Source organism: Paramisgurnus dabryanus, chromosome 1, assembly GCF_030506205.2.
Source record: "Paramisgurnus dabryanus chromosome 1, PD_genome_1.1, whole genome shotgun sequence".
In the NCBI taxonomy this organism is placed as follows: Eukaryota; Metazoa; Chordata; class Actinopteri; order Cypriniformes; family Cobitidae; genus Paramisgurnus; species Paramisgurnus dabryanus.
In genome coordinates this window covers 63996544-64017861 of record NC_133337.1, presented here as the reverse complement: position 1 = coordinate 64017861, position 21318 = coordinate 63996544, and the positions used below count along the sequence as shown (strand labels likewise).

At 36.9% G+C, this 21318-nt stretch overlaps 2 protein-coding genes across 2 annotated transcripts; both read left to right on the top strand.

The window, feature by feature from the left end:
- The first annotated feature begins 242 nt into the window (after positions 1–242).
- Positions 243–3959, top strand: taco1 (translational activator of mitochondrially encoded cytochrome c oxidase I). Its single transcript, XM_065257724.2, has 6 exons — positions 243–462; positions 554–789; positions 1080–1186; positions 1902–2032; positions 2176–2338; positions 2822–3959. The coding sequence occupies exons 2-6, from the start codon at positions 567–569 to the stop codon at positions 3029–3031; spliced, it is 834 nt and encodes a 277-aa protein (XP_065113796.1). The 5' UTR covers positions 243–462; positions 554–566; the 3' UTR covers positions 3032–3959.
- Positions 3960–4185: 226 nt separating this feature from the next.
- kcnh6b (potassium voltage-gated channel, subfamily H (eag-related), member 6b) lies at positions 4186–20009 on the top strand. Its single transcript, XM_073811347.1, has 12 exons — positions 4186–4674; positions 6088–6266; positions 7737–8162; positions 8289–8685; positions 9335–9534; positions 10318–10570; positions 10654–10851; positions 11082–11174; positions 12095–12346; positions 13356–13527; positions 15163–15364; positions 19611–20009. Exons 1-12 carry the CDS (start codon positions 4659–4661, stop codon positions 19878–19880), a joined length of 2658 nt encoding a protein of 885 aa, XP_073667448.1. The 5' UTR covers positions 4186–4658; the 3' UTR covers positions 19881–20009.
- Positions 20010–21318: the final 1309 nt, after the last annotated feature.

Genomic DNA, 21318 nt, shown 5'->3' with positions numbered 1-21318 from the left:
GCTATGTCTAGAATAAAGTCTGGCCAATCTTTAATGTTGTGTTTTTTCAGTTTGATTATTAATTTATTTTATTTTATTTATATTTGTACATTGTGTAAAATGTAGTGGCTGTTGTAGAAAAAATAAAAATCGACATTCGCGAAAAGATAATACATTTAAATCCCACTACAATCTAACGTTAATGGTTGGCGATTATAGAACTTTTATTTTGGCATTGGTCTTCACAGGATATTACGCTGATGGTGTCGCTGTCATTTTGGTTCGTGTGGAATAAATCAGCGTTAAGTTTCAAAAACTATGCTGAAGAATACAACTAAACCAAATAATAAAAACTTTGTTAGAGTTTGACATTTAAATTCATTTTAATTTCGTAAATAATGCTTACAGATGATACTAATTATGGTCGTATCATTGTTTTAAAGCCTTTAAACGACCTTGTTACAGCCCCGAATGAGGCTTAAGGTAAGACAGCATGACTTTTTGACGTTTGACCAAAGTCATTTGCTCAGGATATTCGCGTGCATTCATGTGTTGTTTGTCTGTTTAACGTTAGTGACTGAAGGACAATGTTAGGAGAAATGATGCAGAGAGCTTTCACACAGGCAGTGAGATTTTCTTCGGCTCTGCAGTGTCCAGTCCTACATTCATACAGATGGCTGCACACGAACCCTGCGCTCTTTGCTGGACATAACAAATGGTCCAAAGTAAAGGACATTAAAATACCTAAAGATGCTGCTCGAGCCCGGTTGATCGCCAAGTACACCATGATGATTCGGATCGCAGTCAGAGGTGAAATAACAATGAGATTAGGGTGTATATACAGTATTAACCCAGACCACTTGGCAAATAAAAGTACATTTAAAACATTGACATTCTGTGACGTTTCTTGGGGTACCCTAAACATAAACCCTAAAATGAGAGGGAAATGATAAGTGAAACAAATGTAACTTAATTCTGAAAGTAAAAATGATGTTGCCTTGAGGGCATCGATCACTTGGCAAAATCAGGAGAGCTGGTAGTGTGATAGTATGTGTGATTATATGCATATGCTGAGATTACACTGTGTTCTTATGTTCCAGAGGGAGGACCCAATCCAGAATTTAACATTGGCTTGGCACAACTTTTGGAACAGTGCCGGAACAAGAATTTCCCGAAAGCCACTGTAGAAGGAGCAATAAAAGGAGCTGTAAGAAAAACGAATTAAAGCGTTTAAAAAAATCTATGAAAAAAACTCAAATATTTACATGCATGTATTAACAGACATTTGACAGGTTAGTTGTGAGTTTTACAGATAAATAATGAACACCCATGGAACATGTCTCAACCAATCGGAATAAAGCATTTAACAGGTGCGTAGTATAAAGAAAATGATAACACAGAGCTGTTGAATTCTTTATTCTGATTGGTTGAGAAATGTTCCATAAGTATACTCTATTTTTCAATAAACGCACACATAACCTGTCAAATGTCTTCAAATAACCACCAGAGCAATGTCTGTGGTTTAAAATGAATAATTGACTCCAGTCCTTTAAATAAGTGGAAAATGATGCACTCCCTCCGGACCTTGGGTGTGCATTATTTTTGTATAATTCAACGGCTCGTCATCAATTATTCCTTATCTTATGTAAGTACACAGTAGCTAAAACCAATTATTTTGTAGGACTGTTTTGTGCATCTCCTTTCCAGACAACTGCAGTTCATAATGATCACGGCACTATTTTTGTATAATAATACATTATTGTAAAGCTTGTGGAGCCATTGTCATTCTAGGGTAAACAGAAAATTCCTTAAAGGTTCTCCAGAGATGTGTATTCCTTTCAGTCGACTTATTATGAGATAAAGATATTATTATTTAGGTTAAATTTACCATAACACTCTTTGTCTTTTTCTTCCTGTAACAGAAGTCTAAACCAGGAATGCAGCATCTCTATGAGGCCACAGGTCCAGGTGGCTGCACGTTACTTATCGAGATTTTGACTGACAACAACACACGATCCCATCAAGAAATAAAGCGTATCATGACTAAACATGGGTTAGTACTGATGATAAAATATACAAATAAACTGACTCACTCTAATGTAAAGAATGTTTATTTTCCATTAAAGGAATTATTGGTATACAAAGGCTGTATAGTGGCACAAACTCAATCTGCTGTATTTTTCTGTTTGTCCACAGTGGGGCGCTATGTGAAGGAGGACGTCGTAACTTTGACAGGAAAGGTGTTGTGTCAGCATCCAGAGATGACATTACTTTTGAAAAAGCTCTAGATTTAGCCATTGAGGCAGGTGCTGAAGATGTACAGGAGACTGAGGATGAGGAGGAGAGACCTATACTACAGGTGTGTGACAGTAGAATAGAAACAAATGGACTATTCGAAGTAGGTTTGGTAACACTTCCCACTATAAATATATGTAAGGGATAATATATAGGCAGGTTGTTATCGCAGAAATAGGCCCCGACAGTCTTGTATCACACTGAAATGGCTTATTTTGTTAATTGTACATTATCCCTCTTATTACATGCCTATTTAACTCATAAGTAAGGTAAGGAATATTAAATATTGATTGGAAATATTTTATTCTCATTTCTAACAAATGCAGACCTTCCGCAAGGAAAACACGTTTACTTTCGGTTTTAAGATAAGATGTTACAATGTCACAAACACACTATTTGGTTTAATCATTTGTAAATATAATGTCATATATGTTATTAAAAGACATATTTGTGTTGAATTTCTTAGCGCATATAATCTATCATGTGAACTTTTATGTTAACTCCGATGATAATAATCTGTTGATCATCATCATCTTTTTTTTTTCAGTTTATTTGTGATATGGCGTCAATGAAGGCTGTTCGGAGCGCTCTAGAAAGTCTGGGGGTTCACACACTTTCATCCGGTATGGAGTTTATTTCTCACACGCCATCTCTCTTGAATCAGACTCAGTTGGAGACAGCATCATCCCTGCTGGAGGCTCTCAATGACAGCCCTGATGTGGTTCGAGTGTGGGATAACATCCAGGCACAGAATTAGCACTCACAGGAAGGGATGTGATTGATATACAGTACAGAAGGATTCACAGATGGATGGACTGATCATAGATCCACCTGCTTAAAGAGCCTTAATATATCAGAAACTGACTTTTTTATGCATAATGTCTCACTGGACTCTGACAATATACCCATTATCGGTTAAGACCGTCGGTAAAGACGTTTTATTCATGGATATAAAAATGTGCAGAGATCAAAAATGTGTGTTCAAAAGAATAAAAAAACTCATACCAACCAATAAAAAAAGACACACAGGACAAAAATTTCCCAGATATTTAATACTCAGATAATTACTCAGATTCAAAATTTAAATTCGGGTACTTTTCTGTTTTTATTTAGGTTTTTGATGGTGCACTGTGCATGTGTTTTGATATGGTTAAAATATGACCTCAAATATCGCCTGTGAATAAAAAAAGATTTTCAAAGAACCTTTAGAGGAATCTTTAACATATTGGGCCCTATTTTAAGGATCTGAGCGCATGGTCTAAAGCACGTGGTGCAAGTGCACTTAGGGTGTTTCCGAATCCACTTTTGTTAGTTTAGCGACAGGAAAAATGGTTTGTGCGCCTGCCACACAGTCTCAAAAGGTTGTTCATATTTTCGTAATGAGTAATGGGTGTGTTTTGGGTGTAACGTACAATAAACCATTGGGAGTCTCATCACCCATCCCCTTTAAAACCCAGTTGCGCTTGCCCATGCCGATTCCCTTTTTACATGGCAGAGTTTATATGTGGAAAAACTATAAGCAGAGGAAGGCCACCACTTTAAGATTGATGTTGAAAATTGCGTTGTGTTTTATTTATTGAAATGGTTATTTGTATAAATAAAGCTTTGGTTCTCTTTAAAAGTCGTTCTTTCAGTCCTGGACTTTTAAGTAAAATAAGATGATAAAGTATGATGCATGATCACGGTAAACTCAAAAGTTTAGCTGAAACTAGCAAAAAACACTTGCTTTGCACCTTGCGCTGTATTGCTATGGGTGTGTAATAGTGCCAATAAACTTTATATTAAAAAACACAGTTCAGAACATATCAGATTGAATATCATAACACACCCAATGTTTGCTTAAGAATAGGCAAACACGCTTTGCATCTCTGTAATTTAGAAGTCATAGCTTTAGGTCAGTTCGTTTCCAGAAAAGACGTTTTTAATGATTAAGGTAATTTCCACTCTTTTGTCACAGAAATGTAATGAATCGTCAATAGATCAATGTAAAGCCCTTCAAGGGCTTTCAGTTTAGTCGCTTGATTGGGAACAAAAGTTTAATCTTTCCTCATTCACAAAACTCTGAGCTGCTAAGACTTTAGTTCTGGTGAAAAGCCATTTGTGCATTTAACATGAAATAATTTTGCCTTTGTGAATGTGTTTGATTGTGATGTGTTGTATGTTATTGATTGATTCCAGAGTGCTGTAGCAGACAGTTGACCGGTTCACATTCACACAGGGTTTTAGCCACGTGAGGTCTGTTTGTCGATGTTCCCATTATAGGGTAACTAGGGGACAACCCTATCAGAGATCTGCAGTGCGTTTAGATGGCAATAGCTTTTGGATTATGTACCACATGAAGCTGAGTCTGTAACAGACGGGTAATCCAGCAGGAAGAGACAAAAATGCAACACTTCCATGGTAAGGGCATTTTTATTATATAACATACAGTGGAGTGTTTTGTCAGTTAAGGGAAGAGGTACAGTAGATCCAGAGGAGTGATGGAGTCCCCAACAGTGATGAATAAGGAGCATGCATAAATACTGCAAAGGCTTTTGTTGGATTAACAGATAAATTGTGCCTATGTGTTTATTGATAACATTTATTACAGAATATTAACAAACTGTTAATGTTGGAGTCAACCCGTTTTTTTTTTTCTGGAGGTTCATATGAAACTAAGTGCTATAATTGGGTCTCCAGTGCTTCTATCACCCTAGAAAACGTGAAAAAGATCAACCCAGTAACTTAGTTTGATAAACCATTCACTGCAAGCATGTGAAAAAATAAGTAATTGAAATTTGACTCCCCTTATGATGTCAGAAGGGGATAATACCGCCCCTTAATCTGCACTATTCAACCACAGCACTGCCATTTAGTGCAGAGATCAGCTCATTTGCATTTAAAAGGACACACCCAAAGTGGCAATTTTAACATGTTATAATAAATTATCTATATGGTATTTTGAGCTAGAACTTCACATATGTACTCTGGGGACAACAAAGATTTATTTGAGATCTTAAAAAAGTCTTGTGAAATAAGTTTTGAAAAATCTCATACGTCAAGTACAAATAGTTGAGCTACAAATAATACAAAAGTCGTTTGTTATCCATTTGCAGAAGACGGCTTGGTTACTCGAAGTCAATTTTGAAAGTTTTGAAAAGCCATATTCAAAAGACTGTGCTTTTATGAACAAAACAGACAGCAATTTTGTTTTGTATCAGCTATTTTTTGTACTACATTACAATGTTAAAGAAATAGACATAATAATTTAAAGCAGTGGTTACCAAACTTTTCAATTCATGACTCACTTAAATAGGAATAATCTATTCACCAACATTTTTAAATGGCAATATGAGGAAACACTTTTTTCTTTTATAACTGAGTAGTTTTTTCCTTGTCATTTTATTTATGAAATATAAGTTTAGCTGCGATATCATACCTTATGGCGGGGGTGTCCAAAGTCGTTCCTGGAGGGCCTGTGTCCTGCAGAGTTTAGCTAAAACTTCCCTCAACACACCTGCCTCAAAGTATCTAGTCTGCCTAGTAAGACCTTGATAAGCTGGATCAGGTGTGTTTGATTAGGGTTGGAATAAAACTCTGCAGAGACACCGGCCCTCCAGGAGCAGGAGTGAACACCCCTGCCTTATGGTATATATCAGAATCAATGTCATTGCTTGTTGGACTAAACTAAACAGTTTATTGTGTAATTCATGCGACTACAGCTACAAGCGAGAATTCTTGTACTATTATTATTTATTTGACATGATACTGTAGCTATTTCCATTAAAACAGATCTGGATTGTAATTCATGTTATTTCATCTTTTTTCATCAAGACTTGAAGTCCAGTCTGTGGAACTCTGAGCAGATACATTGCAGTGCTATAAACCGTTTCTCATCATTTAATATTCGTCGAGCCGGACGTTCCAATCACACCGCACCGGCCAACAACATTGAGCTTGTTACTCCAAAGGTCAAAGAACGCACACAGAATGTCACAGAAAAAGTCACACAGGTACTGTATGATACCTGGAGCATCCCGATCTATGATCAGAGTAAAGGTACATTACATTGTTTAACTTCTGTATACTCTAAAATAAATGCTTTATTGAGTTTATAGGGACAAAGCACAAATACATTTAGATTTGATCCATAATTTTAATTTGTAAATATTGGTGTGCTAATTAAATGCTCAGACTCGCTCACATCCAGGAAATGTTATCAAATCGGATAATAAGGCAGCTGGCACGTGGATTACAATGTGGCCAAAACCTGCTTGCGGAAAGATCATTAGGAAAAAGAAAAATCCATAACCGCTGTGGCCTATGGTCCTAAACTTTAGAATAGCGTCATTGTGTTGTGTTATAGTCACAAATCACAAGTCTTGTTTTCATGGTTTTTAAGGGAAATATTCAGATGACCCATTGGTTTTCTCTTTCATCTGATGTCCACTGACATATGGGACACACCGGTAGCCAGTAACAGGTTTATTAGCCAATAGAATTCTAGTCCGATTTTATGAAGTTGTCCTTACACTACAAATAAAGTTGCATCTGCATTTCTCGCAAAGAAAAAATGTAAGATGAGGCTCTTTATTGACTTAAAATAATAAAATTGGATATATATTTAAATTGCTATATATTTGGAAGCAAATGTGACAATTGTTGACATACAGCAGGATTTCCAAAACTGGGGTTTATATATATAAGATTTATTTGACATCTTAAAAAAGTCTTGTGAAATGTCCCCTTTAAAGGCGTGTGCATGATCTCTGAAAGCCAATGTTGAAATAATTTGAAATCACCTAAACAAACACACCCCTACCCCAGTAGAATCTGTACCCTCTTTTGATAGAACCACCCCACACATACGCAACCCAGGCAACGATGTCGGTTAGTACAGTGGTTCCCAAACTTTTTCAGCGTGTGGCCCCCCCTTGTGTACGGTGCATTCCTTCATGGCCCCCCAAAGAAAATTTGTGACAAAAAACTGTTCTAACATTTTAATGTTAGAAACATTTTAATAAAAAAAAAACATTAAATTATACAAAAAAGTAGTGCTTTTGGTTAGTAGCCTTCATTTTTTAGGTTTAATTACACAGAATTCATGATAAATTTATGTATTTCATAAAATGTCATAAAACTGGGGTTAGTAGACACACCCCTTACCGCTAATTGGCTACAAGTGTGTTTTGGTACTTGGCCCGACTCCACTTTCCAAAGTGTTTTTCAAAAATCATGCACCCTGCCTTTAATATATGTTTAATATAAGTTAATGTGTCTTGATGTAAGAAGTTTAGACATTTTTCCTGGAAAACATGACAAAAATACAAAGTACTGTAAGAATTAAAATTTTTAAAGATATAGAATGTTGCTCTTTTAGAGAATTCAGATTTTGATAAGTTATAAACACAGCATTTTTAGGATCTGACTTAACATCTGCCTTTTAATCTGATTTTCATTTGTTCGACCCTTTCCATGCACAGGTACTTTCTTTAGGTGCAGATGTTTTGCCCGAGTATAAGATTCAAGCTCCAGACATTCATAAGTGGATCATGTTGCATTACAGTCCCTTTAAAGCTATGTGGGATTGGATCATTCTTCTGTTAGTGCTCTACACAGCCATCTTCACACCGTACTCAGCCGCCTTCCTCCTAAATGAGCTGGAGGAGGAGAGGAGACCGCCCTGCGGTTACACCTGTAACCCTTTAAATTTAGTAGACGTGATAGTGGACGTTCTGTTTATCATAGACATTGTGATTAATTTCAGAACGACATACGTAAATCACAATGATGAAGTTGTAACTCAGCCCAAGCGTATCGCTGTCCACTATATGAAAGGTTGGTTTCTCATTGACATTGTGGCCGCTGTTCCCTTTGACCTGCTCATCTTCAGGTCTGGATCAGATGAGGTACTCACGGTTTTCTAATTAATTTAAATATTTATAGTAGATCATTAATTTTACAACAACTCATCAAATAAGTCAAGCATTTTGTTGATCTCAGTTTGTTTTTGTCTTCCCATAATCATTCTATAGACAACAGCCACTCTCATTGGCTTGCTGAAGACGGCCCGGCTGCTGCGATTGGTCCGCGTGGCCAGAAAATTGGATCGATACTCTGAGTATGGAGCTGCAGTTTTATTCTTGCTCATGTGTACCTTTGTGCTCATCGCTCATTGGCTGGCTTGTATCTGGTACGCCATTGGTCACGTGGAGAGGCCTTACATGAAGACCGGTTGGCTGGATAATTTGGCTGATCAGCTGGGAAAGCATTATAATGACAGTGATGTCAGCTCAGGACCCTCAACTCAGGATAAATACATCACTGCGCTCTATTTCACCTTCAGTAGTCTTACCAGTGTCGGCTTTGGAAACGTTTCACCGAACACCAACTCTGAAAAGATCTTCTCCATCTGCGTCATGCTCATTGGCTGTAAGTGAAGATAATCATGGATGCACATTTGTTAGAATTTAGAAAAATTGTCCTGGGACATATGCAGGTCCTTATATTTACAATTTAGGTTCAGATATGTATACATTTGATACCAATATAGTACCAATAGTGCAGTAATATCCATGGAAGTTTGAGCGAGAGGGGGAGTAGTCAGGATGATGTTACTGCACGCCGAGGTTGAAGTGCTGCAAACTAAGTGCCTTCTGCCATACAATATATTTTTCATTTTAATCTGCTTAAAAAATCACTACTTTTATTTTTTGCCACCATACTTTCTGTAACTACTCATGTAACAGTCTTTAAATAGGGAAAACATGGAAGTGTTTGGTGGCTTCTAAATTCATCCCTGTTTGGATCCTAAGGAATAAATGGGGCTAGGCTAAATGCTAACACATTCACAACACACTGTACAAAGATGAAGTGCATGCATTGAAAAAAAGATAGGTATGTATTTATTGCTGTTTGACATTTTTTGACCATTTTTTCTGACAGTGTCGCTTAATCTAATATTTATTTAATGCCCACATTTATAAAATCATCATGCAGTTCTTTTCTTTCTTAATTCTACAAGATTCTACAGTGCGTTAAACTTTAACTTTCTGACTCTCATGTTGTTTTCTTACATTAGCCCTGATGTATGCCAGCATATTTGGGAATGTATCAGCAATAATTCAGCGGCTTTATTCAGGAACAGCCCGCTATCACACGCAGATGCTGAGAGTCAAAGAGTTCATTCGCTTCCACCAGATACCTGGAGATCTCCGACAGAAACTGGAGGAATATTTCCAGCGCGCCTGGTCTTACACCAATGGCATTGATATGAATGCGGTAAGTTTTCCCAATCCAGACTGTGTCATTTACTTCAAATATCACTGTGTTTTTATACTTCATACTGCACATATTAGCATTTAAAGCCACAATCCATAACTTTATTGGTTAAAAATAAACAACCTCCTTACCATGATTCACAACAGTCAGATTTTTCGGTAAATGTCAGCTGTTCTAAACAAACTTAAAGAGCACCTATTATACGATTCACAATTTTACATTTTCTAAGGTGTGTAAGTGTGTATTAGTACATGTTAACAATATGCGAAAGATACAAACCCCAAAGTAAACAATTACACAAGTTATCGTCTCCAATGTACCTGTCTTTTCTTGGACTACAACAAACACACGGATTGTAGGCAACAGTTTACTTCCTGGGATTGGTGATGTAGAAAAGACCGACATTATCATAATTCCTCCCGCTTTGGACTCACAGCCTGCAAGTTAACTCCTGTAAGCATTGTATTGTGAGCGAATCTTTCAAACATGGTAAGGAGCATCACATTTCTAGCTGACGTCAGAGGTATTCAGGCCAATCACAACGTAAAGATTAGCTGGCCAATCAGGGACACAAATACACCAAATTACTTTGTTTTTTAGCAATGTAATAGGTGCTCTTTAATACATAAAGTTGCCTGAAATGTTATGTGTCAAACAGAGATGGCGATAGAGAGGCAAATGTTGCAGATTTCAGCTTTAATATAAAAAATGGTATCCTCAACTATATGCTACAGTATGAATCGGTATGATATCCAACACACCCCCTGTTCTTTGTACATATAGGTCATGAGAGGTTTTCCTGAATGCTTGCAAGCTGACATTTGCCTGCATCTCAACCGCAGTTTACTGCAGAACTGCAAAGTGTTTCGTGGGGCAAGTAAAGCGTGCCTCAGAGCTCTGGCCACACGCTTTAAAACCACCCATTCCCCACCCGGCGACACCCTGTATCATCACGGTGATATGATCAAAGCCCTGCACTTCATTTCACGTGGAACCATTCAGGTGTCACGTCATAACATTGTGCTCGCCATACTGGGTGAGACAAAAAAGTAAACACTTATTGCAGCTGACTTAGTATCGAGGCGAAATATAACAGAGTGCATGTTTTGTTTCGTACAGGAAAGAATGATGTATTTGGCGAGCCAATAAATCTGTACTCGGATCCTGGTCACTGCAATGCTGATGTTACTGCACTCACCTACTGTGACCTTCACCGTATACAAAGAGACGACCTACTGGAGGTCCTGGATATGTATCCAGCCTTTGGCGAGAGGTTCTGGAGAAACCTCCAGATCACTTTCAACCTTCGAGATGTGCGTAAAACACATTTGTGACCATGCTTGTTAAAACACACCTAAAGTTCTTTTTATGATTTACTGTTATCTACATAAAATAATGAGGGCTGAAGTTTACCATCAGGGTCATATTTATTTAAATCTCTTGTTGATTCTTGAGTACAGAACTAATAAACATGTTTAATTTCAACCACGTTTGTTGAATGATTGCTGTGTAATAATTACTATTTTAACTTTTATATAATCAGTCAGAACAGATGATGCCCAGTGAAAACTCAGCCTGTGGTTACCATGCGAACCGCATACGACACCGCAAAAACTCACAGGACAGACGCAACGGACCAGGTGAGTAGAGTTCCGTGGCTTCTAAATTCATCACTGTTTGGATCCTAAGGAATAAATGGGGCTAGGCTAAATGCTAACACATTCATGTTTGTTGAGGTAAGAACATTGTTAAATATTGAAAAACTGGTGTTTTCCTTTAAGGTAATGTCTTTGTTTACAGAAACATACTGTAAAATTCACTTACACTTTACCTTTTACAGTAAATTTAGAGTATGCATATGCAACATCCATCTGGGTGACATTTTCAAGCTGAGGATAAAATTGTCAGAGTTGCAAGTATGATTGTCCATGTTTTCATAAAGACCCCATACCATTTGTCCACATAACTGTCAATCAGGATTCACTGGATGTTAGGGTGGACCCAAATGTACTATGCAAAAGACCCATAATTATAACAAACACAGCTCGGTGTCTGCAGGAGTCCACAATAAAGAGTGTAAAAAGTGACAATGAAGCATAATTTACATGCTGTTAATATACAGTTATTTGAAAAAATATGTGTTGTAAATGTACAAGAATACAGTAATGAAGTGCACATTTATTACACTGTAATTCTAAATACAGTAAAAACCTGTAAACAAAACAGTACTTCGCAGGTGAAGCTGCTGCCAGTTAATTACTGCAAATTTACAGTGAAAAATTGTATAGTGTAGCTATAAACATCTCTAACGTTTTAACAACGTTTAGCAAACAAAGGTAAACAGACTGTGAAAAGTTAGTGCACGTACAGCCAAAGGACACACTTAACTGGTATAGCAAAACCATGCTCATAAGTTGATTCCCAGGGTACGGTACACACCCCAATACAAATGATAATTGGACTGCACTGTAAGTCACTTTAGATAAAAGTGTCTTTTAAATGTTTTGCTTCGAAAGTCTTTTTTTCTTAAAATCGTACCTTTTCTATCTTACTACTTAAGATGGAATGGATCAGTATGACTCATCTGGGATGTACTCATCTCGGATCAGTTCGACACTTGTTAATCATCATTTACCAGTCAATCACATAGACTGGGAGGAGACATACAGCTGTGGCAGCTCCAGTTCACAGTCCAGTGAAAACCTCAACAAAGCAGAACATCTGGACTTTCCCTCTCCTGCTGTTAGACTGATACCACCAAGTGGTGCTTCAGGGATCAGCACAGAATCCGGCATGGACAGGGAACATTTGGGTGGGTATACAATTAACATGGAAGGATGATCATAGAGTTATAACACAGTAGCTCTGCAGATATTAAAGGTACAAACTACATCAATAGGTGCAACCTCTCTGCCTCAAGGTGAAACACGTACATTCTCAAATGCTTTTCTACACCACAATCGTACAGGTCATCTTGATGTCACAGCTGGGACTCTGCGTTTTTTATGGTGCCATGCTTTATTCGCTGCTCTTCTGGCGGAGTTAAGAGGTTTGACTGACTGAGCGGATCCAAAAAGATTTTGTCAAGTTTTTTTATACCTTTAATTGGCTTAATATATTTGTAAAACAGACAGACGCACATAAAAGGTGACCAATGGCATTGATTTATTGAATAAAAAAATAAAAAACACCTCCAAAAGGGCATGTGCTCTGCAAAGGTTGATCCTGGTATTGTGATACTTACAAAATAAAAATAACGTGGCTGGGCAAACAATATTTTTTAATAATATGTAATTCTAAATATATTGATTTGTGTGAAAAAAAACTCTCCCTTCTACCACACGCTCTATGATCTCTGTGATGCCTCCTAATAAAAGCAACAATTGCAGCCATTTCAGCGCAAAGTTGTTTGAAACATGCTTTTTTGGGCATTATATAATGGCGCAAATACCAGTAATTTCACTAAAAATGTCCACATCCTTTCTTAGTGTGTATAGCTATAGTTTGATATGCCTAAATTATTCATCTTATTTGAGTAAACATAATTTTATTCAAATGTAATAGTGCTTTTTACAATGTTGTAATGTTCCAAAGCAGCTTTACAAGAAAATAAAACGTAATATAAAACAGGAAAGATATTAAATATATAATACAAGGCATTATAGCAAATTCAAACAAAGTGATTTGACAAACACGCTCTTCATTTTTAATGGAAAAAATATGTATAGTGTACCTTTAAAAATCTCAGGCTTTAATTGAAATGTTGCTGATGTTTTTGAGTTGTTAATTGCTTCTGATTCATTATTTCTTCCTAACACAAGCTCCTTCTGCGTCTGGATTGTTTCATTTCTGGCCTGATCATCAGTCAGATTCATACGTTGAAGAGTCTCTGCGTGTTTCTTCTGTCCCAGTTTCATTCCTAACACCACCGTTTGCCGATCAACATGGTGAGGTTGAGTCCAGACTGGAGCTCCTGCAGAGCCAGCTCAACAGGTTTGACATGGCCTTTAAAGGAAAATTATATTTTACTCACTCTCATGCCATTCCAGATGTATATGACTCCTGTTCTTCAGTTGAACACAAATCAAGATTTTAGAAAAATTGCCATAACTTTTTGTCCATATATCGGACACATCATGTTGAAGGTCCAAGCACATTCAAACCTTGACAGTCTTCTCAAGCTAAATTGTAGGTGTTGTAGAAAACTATATTTTGAATTTATTAAGCAAAATACAAAATTAATTTATTCCGATATCAGTAGGTACTGAATTAGATGAAGTACTCATCGAGCGTTAAAACAGTAGGTACTATATAAATGTGGATAGTATGAATGAATTTGCATGTACTACATCTACCATGTTGATACATCATGTGATATACGTCATCTTAACAACAAGTTAGTCTTTAACTGGAATGACGTTAAACTTGCACAATTTAACCACAAGGGTTAAATAGATTTGAACACAGCCACGTTACCGCTTTTGTATATTTTTGAATAAAACAACACCCCTCCATCTTCTTTATTGGATAACTTCTCTGCCAGGAGGCTCACGGGATAGCAAAGAGTTCAACGAGTGAACACTTCAGGATCTTGCCGGAAGTACACTCTAAAAATGGCTGGGTCATTTTTGACCCATAATGCGTAAATATTGGACAGAACACACCGCTGGGTTAAAATTGATTGAATGCTGGGTTGTTTTAACCCAACTGCTGGGTAATTTGTAACCCAGCACGTGTTTTGTCCAATATTTACCCATTATGGGGCAAAGATAACCCACCCATTTTTAGAGTGTAGTAGGTCAGCCGAGTACTTTTCGCCTACTGTTTTTGGAATACTATGGCTGCGTCCAAATCTGCTGAGTTGTTGCCACGCTGCCTCAGGAGGCAATGACTTCGGTGGCATGAGGGCAGCTCCGGGAAACAAATTTGGGCATCCTTCATAGGCAGCATAATTTTGTTTGAAATATAAACAGAAAGCAGCTTTGTGATAACTAATCCATATTTGAAAACGGCAACACAAATGTATCACTAGAAATGCAATCAACAGGTGTAAAAAGTACAAATATAACCTTATTTACACTAAATTGTGGTTCAGCTGCTTTCTTGGCCGCCATTTTATTTTTTAGAAACTCAACCAGGCTTGACCAATCACATTCCTCGCGCACACACACGCGCATTGTGGGACTAGACGATGAAGTTATCTCAGGAGACAGGAAGTTAACCAAACATTGGATTCGGATGTGTCTTGGTGCCTTCCTGCCTTGGAATGAGCAGCATTTTAGAGATTTCGGACACGGTCTATGCATTCGGACATACTACTCGCCTCGCCTATTATATAAGTAGGCGGTTTCGGACGAAGCCATATTTTTGTGCTTTACTGTTTTCTACATATAACGTAATCTAAAGAACATTCTGTGCAAATATAACCTTGGTATCATTCAAATTGACTTAAGTCATGTCAAAAATTTTACATTTGAGTAAAATCAAACTTTGATGTCCTGATCTCATCATTAGATAATGAGACTTTCACAGACAGGGTCACAATCCTTTAAATGTGTTTATTTAATTTATTCATATTTCCACAAATGATCATAACAATAATGTAGCTTTCCACTGCATTTCTTTCAGGCTTGAGACAAGAATGACCACAGACATCAGTGTGATTCTTCAGCTTCTTCAGCGACAGATTGCTTCTGTTCCTCCAGCGTATAGCACTGTACTGCCTGACACCCGCACTCCTGACCCAACCACACTGTTTACAAACAGTGCGCCCATACTAAACACCATATACCCTATCCCAAATATTCAACTGGACAGTAAAACCATTCAGGTAAAAACACCTACAGTTATGAGGGAATCGTTTTTCCAAAGATGTTATCATTACTGAGCACAAATCAAGCATCAAAAACCACAACAGAATCAAAGTCAAAAGGTCTGAATCCAAAACAGAAAATCTTCTGCTCCAGTACAGCTCTTAATTCTCAGTTTCCATATTTCAACTAGTTTGTCGCATTTGGTTTAATTAAATATGCAAGAACCATTGTTGTTATTATTGTGCATTAACAGGCTATTACAATAATGCAAAAACTTAATTAAATTTCATTGCTAAAAAAAGTTATTATGTGTATTTAATACAATGTGTTCCTGTGGTTTATGGTTAAAAAACACATTATTTTTCACATACCGTACCTTACATTTTTGTAGCTCCAGATATCCCTGTCTTCCTAAAGGCACAGATTCTGTATGGCTCTCCTGATTTTGCCAAGTGGTTGATGTCCTCAGGGCAACATTATGTTGACCCTAGGACAACATTTCAATCAACCAATCAGATTTCAGAAATAAGTTTACAGTTTGTTTTAAGTTTAATCTTACAACCAGGATTAGCTGTTTCCATTGTTTTTCACTTATCATGTCCCTCTGATTTTAGTGTTTGGTTATGGTTAGGGTTGGGGTTTGGGGTGGGTTTAGGTTTTATTTAGAAAAATTTTGTCCTTAGGTCAACACAGTATTTTGCCCTGAGAACATCGATTTGAAGAGCTCTGCGTCCCTAATTGGCCAGCTAATCTGTATGTTGTGATTGGTCTAAATACCTCTGACGTCAGCCGGAAATGTGACACTGTTTACCATGTTTGAAAGATTCGCTAGCAATGCAATGCTAACAGGAGTTAACTTACAGGGATTCGAAACGGGAGGAATTATGATAATGTCGGTCTTTACTACATCACCAATCCCAGGAAGTAAACTGTTGCCTACAATCCGTGTGTTTGTTGTAGTCCAAGAAAAGAGATTTATGTTGGAGACATTAATTCCCATTATCGTTTACTTTAGCATATCGTTAACTGGAACTAATACACACCTATACACCAAAGGAAATGTAAAATCCTGAATTGGACCATAGTTGCTCTTTTTAAGTAAAATAAGTTGCAACAAACAATTATAACAATTGTGCTAGCTTTAAGAAAGAGTAAATAAAACACAAATAAAAAATAAATAAATGCATAACATAAGCAAAAAGTTCAAATAAAAACTTCTCTCAGTTTAAAGTCTTTTAACAGGTTAAATTACCTTCTTCAAAAAACATTGGCTTTATTGTCATATGTCCCCATTATAAACAAATTATTCAATAGAATTTGTTTATCTTCCATTAGTGTACCAAACGTTATATCAGTTTTAGAGAATTATTAAAGCCACATACCAGATCCAAAAGCATATATGAACAGTCAAAAATCAAATGTACTGTTGTTTCAATCTCAGAATTACAGAAAGTACAATTGTGATCAATTTTAAATATATAAGATAGGTAAATATCATTAAAGATTTTAATGTGTACTTCCTTGGCTTTAGGAGGTAGGCCTATCGGAAAAGCAAGATAGTCCAGCTTGTTAACCAAAATTTTGGAAAACATTTGAAATACATTATTTCAATTATTTTAAATTGGAAGTTTCTTGTGGGTTAAAAAGTATGTATTAATTGATTTAAAAAACGACTCCTAATAAAGTCCTGCTTATTTATTTTTAAAAGGGGGTAGATGAGGAACCTTAAATTAGGCAATTTATTTCTGACTTAAAGGTGCAGTGTGTAAATTTTAGCTGTGAGGTTGCAAATTGTAGTGTTGTTTTTGGCAGCCTGTTTTCATTTTAGTTTTAGTCTAGTCTTTGTGTCAAGCTGTCATTTTAGTTTTTATTAGTTTTAGTCACGTCATACTCTTTTTAGTCTAGTCAAGTTTTAGTCGACTAAAATTCTTGCCATTTTAGTCTTATTTTAGTCAGACTTATCCATTACTATTTTAGTCTAGTTTTAGTCGACGAAAACTGATGACATTTTAGTCTAGTTTTAGTCAGTGAAATTGTATTTAGTCTCTTTTTAGTAATGCAATTCTATTTAACCCATATAGTATAATGACCTAATAGTATTCCTTTAAAAGTGTCCGTAAAAGGGAGAGGATTTTAGGTGCACGAGCAAGGCTTGTGGACCAACTCCGCTTCACCTCTGTAACAGCCCCCGTTTCTCCGCTTTCCGCATGTCTCGCGGTTGCCGCGTACACTGTTTGAAATGCCCATTAACGCGCAAATGGAGGCGTATGATATCAAAGCATCGCGAGAGCAGACTGCTCCGCATGCTTTCTACTCACTCTCGCGGTACTTTCATGTTTTGATTGATCTACGCAGCGCCAACAACACACGTGATCACCTGCAGTCAGGTGGTGGGGGCGCGGAGATGCTGAGATGGGTAAAAGACGAAATAACGTTATAACATTTCGTCTCGTCTCGTTTTGGTCAATGAAAATGAAGAGACATTTTAGCTTAGTTTTTATTTTGTAAACCACTTTTAGTCTCGTTTTTATTCGTCAACAATATTGCATTATACATTTTATTATAGTCATCGTCACATGACCAGCATTTTCGTAACGTCTCGTCTCGTTTTCGTCACGTGAAAAAGGTTCGTTGACGACTATATTTCGTCATACTTTTCGTTGACGAAAGCAACACTAGCAAATTGCAACCAACGTCTCAGTCCACGGCTCACTCCTCACTTTGAAAAACACAGAGAAGCTACGGTAGCTGCCACAGGACAAACATGTCATCATCGGAGACAACTTAATAAAAAAATGTTTGTCTGCTAAGGGCTTCTGTAGAAACATGGCGGCACAAAATGGTGGCTTCCATGTAAGGGGACCCGCGGTGTATGTGTATAAAAATGTCTCATTCTCAGGTAATAAAAACATAACAGTTCATTATGAAAGGTCTTTATAAACCACTTATAATATTGTTATGTATATTATATTGCATTTCTGTCCAGAGATCCTCCTAAAAGTTACACACTGCTCCTTTAACATAACATAATAACAAAAATGCATACTGTTCAATATCATATCATACTTCTTGCACTCACATTGAAATTTATATTTTCACAAAAAGTCCTGTGATTCATAAACTGGCCTTCTTCATTTAGCAGATGCAAACCATATACCACTTTCCCACCATTCATTAATAAAGAGAGACTTATTTCTAAATAAAATATACACTATGGCCCGGTTTCACAGACAAGGCTTAGCTAAAGCCAGGACTAGGCCTTGGTTAAATTCAGACGTTTAAGCAGTTTTTATAAACATAAAATTATGTTACTGCTGTGTTGACATAAAACAATGTCCCCTGGCATATTTTAAGATCTGTATATGCCAGTTTTTTTCAGTTGAGACATCTCAAACATGTGTTTTAGTCAAGGACTAGCATTAAGCCTCGCCTGTGAAACTGGGGCTATATTTATAATATGAATGTGCTCATGCCATGCATTAAATTTTAAAAGTAAAGTTATAATGACTCAAATTAAGCTTCATTCTCAAAGTTGTCATGTAACTTAAGAAAAGTTGGTGGTTCTGTGATCTACTTATATTTTTTGAGATGCAATATGAATTTTCTTTGCATGGTAAAATAACATGAAGCTGAACTATTCTTTAAAGATAAACATTTAAAGGTGCAGTGTGTAAATTTTAGCGGCATCTAGTGGTGAGGTCAGGAAATGCAACCAATGGCTTAGTCCACTGCTCACCCCTCGCTTTTGAAACACATAGAGAAGCTACGGTAGCCGCCACCAGACAAACATGTCATCGTCAGAGACAACTTAGTAAAAAAAATTGTCCGTTAAGGGCTTCTGTAGAAAAATGGCGGCACAAAATGGTGACTTCCATGTAAGGGGACCCTCGGTGTATGTAGATAAAAAGGTCTCGTTCTAAGGTAATAAACACATACCGGTTCATTATGAAAGGTCTTTATACACCCCTGATAATATAGTTTTGTATATCATTTTGCATTTCTGTCAAGAGATCCTTCTAAAAATTACACACTGCACCTTTAAACATCTTGTCAAAAATATTCATATTCTGCTATAACATCTAAGATCCATCAGGGGGAGCCACTTGAACTAGAAATTCCGAGTCCTGATTAGAGTCCAACAGAGGCTGATTAGAGTCCTGATTTTTCCGGCTAAGCCATTTACACACATTGAAAGTTTTAAACTTACCTTTTGTCTTTTTTACGTAACATAAAATTAAAGCAACCATCGTTATGTTTCCACAGATTTCGACCCAGCCAGATTCCAGATTCAAGTCAAACTCTCAAGGGTCTCTGTCCAGTGGTATTCAGATGGGTGCGGCATCAGATGACTGTGTTCCTGCTAAACTAGAAACAAAACCTATTACAGTCCCAATTCTTCAGCCCAGTTTTATTGATGCACCACGATTCTGTGCACCCCTTAGATTATTTCCCTCTCTGCCTGGCAGTCTGAACCTCTTGCACCCGGGAGAAATTCAAAAAACCATGTCTGATCCTGCTTTACCAGTCAGCTGAAAGCTACAAACAAACCATGTACAAGCCTCCGACTCTCACTTGGGTGTATTTAAGAGTGATGTGTACTTGCATACGATAAAAGCATTTAATACATTGTGTTTATTGTATACATATGTGTTGTCCTGGATACTGTAGATTTAAGCCTTAGGGATTAAAAGTGAAATTGCATGCAAATACTAATGTAATTGAATTTACCTACACATATGTACACAATAATCACATACAGTGCAATAGTACACAGCTACTATAAAGTGGGACCAGCATCTGTTTTATAGCAAGAACAGCAGAACCAGACTCTGAAAAGCTCTTAAACCCCAAATGCACTGAAGACATCTTAACCCGAAGATGTACATGAGTGACCATCTTTAAACTCTTGTCACATCATGTAGAAATCAAACAAACAAATTATTCTGTAAGTCAGATGCTCAAAAAGAATCAAAATGATAAAACTTAGCAAAGACTCTATAGAGCTTATGTCATTCACTTCTGCACATCAGCCTTCAGGACATTTAATACTTGTTTAATGTCTGGTGAGAATGATGTATGTGCTGTATTTACGAAGTATGTCAGTATACTTGCATTTTTTTGTATGTAACTTTCTAAAAAACTGTTTTGAATGTTTTTTGTGGTCATGACTTAAAGGTTTCCTGTATTGAGAAAATGACTTGGAAGTATTCACTATAAAGTATTCAAAATAAATAAGTAAAGGTGTGAAAAGCGTTCTAAAAGGATTTGTTAAAGTGTGATAAATAAGGTTCATGATTAGTCGCCCTTAAAATAATAACAGGGCAAATTTAACCAGGGCAAAAGTTTATGGGGCCCAGGACAAAAGATGAGGGTTGCCCCCTCTTAGCACAGGGCCCATGACAGTTTAAATGATCTAGAGTAGATACACACAGGATTCTTCACCAACATGACATAACAGAAATTTAGGCATTCCTTATGATCTTGTCATAAACTAAAATGCATGCGTGTTTAGTTTCCGGGTGTGTTTTCCGTGTATTTTCCGTAATCTCTGTGTGAAAAGGGCTTTAGAAATGTGTGCTCTACCCTGTGATCCACACATGCAGTTAGTATTATTTATAAACAAAATGTATGATGCTGGTAGAACACCTGTAATAATGTAGTCACTAATGATTGATCACTTTTCAGTTGCCAAGGTAACAGATTTGTCTCTTAGTAGTTAGTAAAGTATCTCACTATTAGTAGCCGAAGGTTATCCAGATATTAAAATATCTGCACTTATTGATAACAAACAGACAGCCTACAATCCTGATTTTGTAGCACTACAGTAGATAAAAAAATCACAAACTCTGCCAGCTGGCCCATTTTAAGGGTTTTACAACAAGATGAAGGGAAAGTGCAAAAAGTTAATCAGTAAAAGAAAACAGATCAAACAAACCACTTCACCCTAGTCTGTATGAAAGGTTGATACATA